A 7,214-nucleotide genomic window follows, 5' to 3' on the forward strand; every position below is an offset into this window, starting at 1 on the left:
CTGGACTCATCAAAGTGCTGCCTGCTCCCAACTCCAGTGCATGGTTGGTGTCTTAGGTATCCAGCCCCTCAGTGAGACCTCAGACCTGCTCAGCACCTCCTCTAGCAGAAGCCTCCAGGGTGTCCTTGCAACCAAAGCCAACCCCACTGCTGTGGAGTTGATGCCAACCCATGGTGTCCTCATGTGTTTCAGAGTAGAACTGTGCTCCATGGAATTTTCTTAGATATAATCTTTACAGAGCAGATCACCAGGCCTTTCTTCCTTGGAGATGCTGTGTGGGTTCAAACTATTACCCTTTCAGTTAATAACCAAGAGCAGACCATTTGTGCCATCCAGGACCTCGCATACTCACTTCATAGCCGTGAACCCTACAACCCCTGCTGCATATGTGAGCATTCACAACTATGTAGGATGAAAAGTCTGATTATCCTCAGAAGTATTGACCCATTCTGCCTATTGACAGTGTTTGTAGATTTCTTCATTTTAGGTAGTAAGAAAAGAAAAACATCTAAAGATCAGCTTGCATTTTTTTTCATATATATTTATTCCAAAATAAAAAAAACATAAAATTTTAAGCAAATTATTACAAATAGTTTTAATTTAGGTTACTTTGTTTTTTAAATTGTGACAACTTAAAGAGGTGGTATTTTAAATTCAATAAATAGGATAAATAATATTTCATATTCATTCTCTGCTTAACACATATTCTTTCTGGAAAGTTTCCAGGAGACGTTTCAGAAATGTCAGTGTGTTGCCTGATGTGATGTGGTTGCATGGCTGTTCACAGGAGAAAGTCTGTGGGAATAAAAGTTGACAAGGACAGAGTGACTAAAACATTGTCAAATCCAGCAGTTCCAGGAACTACCCTGGCCAGAGCCCAGCAGGGTGTTGAGGGTGTTGGTGGGGAACAGGATGGATAGGAAGGGGTTTGAAACCTACAGTAAATGGATGTGGAGGACCAGGGCTAACATTATGTGTTGACAGTGTAGGTGGTTGGCTTTGTGGGTCTTTTCACACACACAAGCACACACATACACATTCACTCAGACACCTATCAAGTGGTTCTAAATTCCTCCATTAGAGGAGACTTTTCCATGGAAGTCTCTGGAGCCTAACATTGTATCATTACCTCTTTTGTTTTCTCTTCTAAGGTCATCTATAGCATAATGATTAAGAGCGGGGACTTAAAGTCACATAGACTCAACCCAGGTTCAAATCTCAACTCTACCATTTATTAAATATATAGCCTTAGGCAAATCATTTGGCATCAATTTCCTTTGCTATAAAGTGAAGGTGATAAGTTTCACAGCTTTCCCTAGGGTAGGTATAGTACAGTAAAACTTGTAAAAGCCAGAACCTGTGTAATGTGGAAACCTGCCAGAGAAAGAAAACTCAAATCTTTTTCACTAATAGAGAGTGATAGAAAAGTGGTAAGATTGCACCCTGTCAAAGGCAGAAAACTTGCAAGACATAGAAAAACAAGAGAGCCTCATCAAGTTCCGGCTTTACAGGTTTCACTGTATATATTAAACACTTGGAACTGAATGCTGATGGTGGTAGAAAGACAATAAGGCTGATATTCACTACTTGATGTGTAGCTAAATAGCTAAGTGAAAGGTTATCAGGCTTCTGTGGTCTCATTATTTTTGCTAATACTCAAGGAAGTAGAGTGCTGAGAGGAGGTCAACAGGTCCCCTCTTCCCCAACCAGAGTCAGTGTTGATAGAACACTTGCTCTAAAGAGGAGATGTGCTGGTGGGCACTGAGGGCTAATAGCAAGCTTCCACCTGTGATCCGGGCCTACTTCTCTGTATGTAGCTTCTTAAAAACCAGTCACCATCAAGCAAATTCCTACTAATGGCAACACTATTGATAATACCTCCTTAAAACCAAAAAACCAAACCCACTACTACCAAGTGTCCCTATAGGACACAATAGAACTGCTGCACAGCATAGCCAAGGCTGTAAATCTTTACAGAAGCAGACCGCCACATCTATAACATCCATTCAGTTAGCTAACTGAGTCTCTAGAATAATTTAGTGTTGTGGGACTATAGCTTTGGATTTGCTAGAGTTTAGCTTCTAATTGCAATCAGGATGAGTTCTTTCATTATTCATTAAATGGATAGAAGTAAATAGCCATGTAGGTGTGAGTGCACTTTTCAAAGCCCTTTCAAATTAGAAGGAACAATGAGCTTTATGGGGGCAGATCTCTCTTTAATCCTATTGATTCTGATTAAATTTTTTAGATATCCCTGATTAATCTTGACCTACCAATTCCAGCCTTATCATTCTTTCTCATTCAAATAAAATTAACATCAACCTTCACTTTAAAAGCACTACCCACAGCAAATCACATAGGAAAATAAACTCACTTGGCAGTTTTTCCTCTGTAGGGCTTCAATGGTTTTTTTCACCCGATTGAAATTCAGGGTGAGTTCTCTTTCCATTGTGATGTTGGTCAGCTGGGACAGCCCCTCCTGAAAGCATGGTGTAGTGCAGTTGTCCTGGTAAATAATGAGGAATTATGACAAGAAACATTCAGAGGACCAACAATGAGAAGGAATCACTAAAAGAATTATTTCAGAGACTTGTAATTGAGCCAATGTAATCTGACCTTGCATTATTTTTAGAGAAGAACTGCTCCATAAGGTTTCCAAGGCTGTAAATCTTTACAGAAACAGACTGTCTCATCTTTCTCCCATGGTGCAGCTGGTGGGTTCTAACCACTGACCTTTTGGTTAGCAGATGAATGCTTTAGCTATTACCAGAACTACCAGAGCTCCTAAAGCATGCGATACCAGAAAACCAAAACTCACTGACTCATAGAGATCCCCTTTGGGCTTCTAAGGGGCAAATCTTTATGGAAGTAGATTGCCCAGACTTCCTTTCACAGAGTGGCTGGTGGGTTTGAACCACCAAGCTTCTGGTTAGTAGTCAAATGACTTAGGCACTATGCTACCAGGGCTCCTTAAGTATGTGATGGCCATGCTAAATTATATAGGAAGAGAGCAAGGAAGGAAGAAGAAAAAAAGGAGGGGAGGAAGGCAGGCAGGCAGGATGCATAGCACACAGAAAAGCAAGAAGACACTCAGGAAGAGTCATAGTTTATGGCTGATGAAAGATAAAGGGTTGTCATTTTATTTACATTGTTATAGAACCCTAAAGATACAGCAAATCGGTTAGAAAGTAATATGATATGAACTATATAATTTATTGTGATCTTCATTCCATTTTTATTTCATTGGATACATGCCACTAATCTAAAAAGATAGTCCAGCTTGCTTTTAAAATTTTGAAATGTGTTCAAATTTCTCTAGAGACTTAGCAATTTATATAGTCTAGAGTTTCAAAAGTCTGGTTTTAAAAGGAAATATTAATCTGTAACAGTTGCAGTTACTAACACTTTATGACTTAAAAAAGCAAATAAAGCAACTGATTTTTACTTGGAAACAAGATCAAAGTTTTATTCTTTTACTATACTTACAGAAGGGATGGGAAGACACAAACAATTGGTCACCTGCAAGAGAGAATTTTCACAGTAAAGATTCCAGAAGTGAACATGAAAATTGTTTAAGAAAGTTCTTAAGAGTAGTTACTCACATTGGTGCTGCAGCTGCATGTAGAAGCTGGATGTTCCTAACATAGATGAAGAGACAAGAAACCATATTAAATGATGAGTTTTTTCACTCTATTATACTGCATTTACATTTTCAACAGCTGTTTCTCTGCCCAAACCCGTCTCCAAAACCTACCTGCAGTTTTTGGATGAGGTAGTTCACATACCCGGTCCCCAATGGGCTGAAACACATCTTGTCAGCCATGGAGGAGAGGAACAGGGCAGAAGCAAGAACAGTGGTCAGCAACATCTTTGCAAGGGGCAGGAGGTCAACCTGGAGGCACCTTTGAATCGAGCTGTATTTAAAGCTCCCTTTCAAACATGGGAAAACCCTAGCATCAAACTGATACCAAGGGCCCACTTTTCCTCTGTGACTCAGTTTGATTTCTTTTTCCAGTATCAAGTGACCCAAACTTACAGAGAAAAAGCAAATCTTCAGAAAAGATTGTCTTCAAAAAGTACTGCAATGCTATAGGAAAGGTTAAAGACTTTAAAACCATAGTTTTTTTTTTTTTTTTTTTTTTTTAAGGCAAGGATTCTGGTTGTGAGAATTAGAGTAGTTTCCATGAAAGGCCAGGTCTGTATTTTCCCCCTTGACATTATTGGAAATGGTGATATAATAGCTAGTCATGGGTGCTCACATGACGGGGGTGGGGGCTGCGGGGTGAGGGAGACAAGTGATGTTAGGATAGATCTCTTCTGTCTTTTGGGTTTTTCTCTTAGTGATTGCAACCTCAGTCTTACTACTTTATCCTCCAGTTGTAAAAATGTCTTTTATGCCTGGGACCAGATTCTCCAACTCATACAAAGACATCTGTGAGGTAGTTTTTTGTACTAGTCTCTGAAGGAGAGCAATGTTACACTGTTAATTCATAAGGTTTTCAGTAGCAATTGCTTCAGAAGTGGATGTCCCTGTCCTTCTTCCTAGTCTGTCTTAGTCTGGAAGCTCTGCTTCATTCTGTTGTACACAGTGTCGCTATGGGTTAGAGCCAACTCCATGGCACCCAACAACAATACAACAACTGAAGGAGAAAAAAACACCCTTAGTGCAGCAACAGTGCCTGCAGAAGTGTCCTTGAGGATTCCTTATTACTGTTCAAGAATTTGTGGACCACTGGGTGACATCAAGTAAAAACTCAGTTCTTGAAATAGGATAATAGCTATTTACTATATGCCAGCCATAGTTCTAAACACTTTATGTGAATTATTCCATGTAACCACCAAATGAGGTAGGTACTATTTACCATCCAAGTTTTACCTTTGAAGGAGCTCTGGTGGTATAGTGGTTAAGACAGTTGACTGCTAACCAAAATGCCAGTAGTTCAAACCCACCAGCTGCTCCACAGAAGAAAGATGTGGTAGTCTGCTTCCATAAAGCTTTACAGCCTTGAAAACCCAGTGGGGGTCTCTGTGAGTCAGAATTGACTCCATGGCAGTGAGGCCTTTGTTTGGTTGGTTGGTTTTACCTTTTAAAGCACTCTCTGTATCTTACATTCTCAGCCCTTTAATGGGGCTGTGATTGTCACTATGGCCAGAAAGCAATCTGTATGCTGTATTAACCTCACTGTAGTCCTGATAATAATAGCAAGTAGTATTCTTATCTTCATTTTACAGATGAGGAAATTAAGGTGCAGAAAAGTAAATAATTTACCCAAAGCTGTATAACCAGGAAGAAAGCAGCAGAATCTCAGTTCAACCCCAGAAGTCAGGCTTTTGGGTATGGCACTTAAGTCCCCTGCCTGCCTTCTTTCCTGAGTGTTCGTGTCAACCTTTCCCACCAGGATACATGCTCCACGAGGACAGGGCCTTGTGGGTAAATTTTACTCCTATATTCTCACCACTTAAGAAGGAATTTGAGGCATAGTGTGCTCCCAATAATTGCTTGTTGAATTAAGGTACTATTTTGAAGTTGTTTTTGAAATAGTAGGAAAGGTACACATAAGCTGGGATTTTATAAGTTTTCAAAATAGCTTAGGGTACATATTTGGAGGAATATACAGGTGAGAAAAATATATCTTCTTATACTCAAGATACAAAAGGTAAGACATCTTTATCTCGACTTTGAGCTATAGTGGCCAACAGGGATAAGCTCGTGTGATTTTCTCACCACTACATACAAGACAAAAATATCACTTTGAAGACTAAGATGTGATTATCCCAAACCATGGTGTTTTCAATTACCTCATATGCACGTGAAACCTGGACAATGAATAAGGAAGAACAAAGAAGAGATGATGCCTTTGAATTGTGGTGTTGCCAAAGAATACTGAAAATACCATATGCTGCCAGAAGAACCAACAAATCTGTCCTGGAAGGAGAGCAGCTGGAATTCTCCTTAGAAGCAAGAATGACCCGACTTCGTCTCACCTATTTTGGCCATGTTGTCAGAAGGGACTATTTTCTGGAGAAGGATATCATGCTTGGTAAAGTGGGGAGTAGTGAGAAAGGGTAAGACCCTCAACAAGACAGATTGACACAGTATCTGCAATGATGGGCTCAGGTATAACAAGGGTTGTGAGGATGGTACAAGACCAGGCAGTGTTCTGTTCTGTTATACATAGGCTCACTATGAGTCGGATGGGAGCTCTGGTGGTGTAGTGCCTGAGGCATTTGACTGCTAACCAGAAGGTTGGTGGTTCAAACCCACCAACCACTCCTTGGAAGGAAGACTGGGCAATCTATTTCTGTAGAGATACCACCTCAGAAACCCAAGGAGGGGTCGCTATGAGTCAGATCTGACTCAATGGCAGTGAGTTATTATTATTATTATTATTATTATTTGGGTGAAATATTACAAAACAGATTCATTTTACATTTACAGTTCATACACATATTGTTTTGTTGCACTGATTGTATTCCCCATGCTGTAATAGCTCTCATTCCACTTCCTTCCCTTGCTTACCTTTTCCTTGTGTTCTTCTTGCCTATGCATTCCTGCATCCCTACATTTCTCTCTGTACAAATACTGCCTTTCTGATTTCCCATGGTCCCATGTTCTAAGGAGTGCATTTCCCTGGTGTAGGTGTCTGGCTCATAGGTCTGTCTATTGCTTGGCTGAGAGTTAAGCCATGGGAATGGGCCCAATTTCAGGTCTGAAGGGTGACTAGAGGTCATAGTCATGGGGGTTCCCCCAGTCTCTAGTCAACCAGTAAACCTAGCCTTTCTTTTATATTTTTAAATTTTGTTCCACATTTTTGCTCTTCTATTCTACCCAGGATCTTCAATTTTGGCCCCTTTCTGAGTAGTTGGCATTGGTAGCCAGGCACCATCTTGTTCTTCTGGTCTCAGGGTCGTGAAGGCTGAGGTCTCATGGTCCATTAGTTCTTTGGACTAACTGTTTCCATATGTCTTTGATTTTCCTCATTCTTCTTTGCTCTAGAAAAGGAGAGACCAATAATTGTATCTTAGATGGCTGCTTGCAAGCTTTTAAGTCTCCAGTCACTATGTACTGAATGAAGTAAGATGTACAACAATATTTTTGGAGCTCTGGTAGCATATTGGCTAAGACACTTGCCTGCTAACCAGACGGCTGGCGGTTCAAACCCACCAGCCACTCCTCGGAAGGAAGGTTGGGCAATCCTACTTCCGTAGTGATA

The 7,214-nt window shown here is 40.4% G+C and overlaps 1 protein-coding gene across 1 annotated transcript; it reads right to left on the bottom strand.

Annotated features, from left to right (window-relative positions):
* Window positions 1-684: 684 nt before the first annotated feature.
* IL9 (interleukin 9) lies at window positions 685-3,868 on the bottom strand. The gene is made up of 5 exons (XM_007943806.1): window positions 3,755-3,868; window positions 3,603-3,638; window positions 3,487-3,519; window positions 2,375-2,506; window positions 685-795 (listed from the first exon to the last, which is right to left on the bottom strand). The coding sequence occupies exons 1-5, from the start codon at window positions 3,866-3,868 to the stop codon at window positions 685-687; spliced, it is 426 nt and encodes a 141-aa protein (XP_007941997.1).
* Between the last annotated feature and the right edge of the window lie 3,346 nt (window positions 3,869-7,214).

This window comes from Orycteropus afer, unplaced genomic scaffold, assembly GCF_000298275.1.
Source record: "Orycteropus afer afer isolate SDZICR_OR568_19922 unplaced genomic scaffold, OryAfe1.0 scaffold00112, whole genome shotgun sequence".
Taxonomy (NCBI): Eukaryota; Metazoa; Chordata; class Mammalia; order Tubulidentata; family Orycteropodidae; genus Orycteropus; species Orycteropus afer.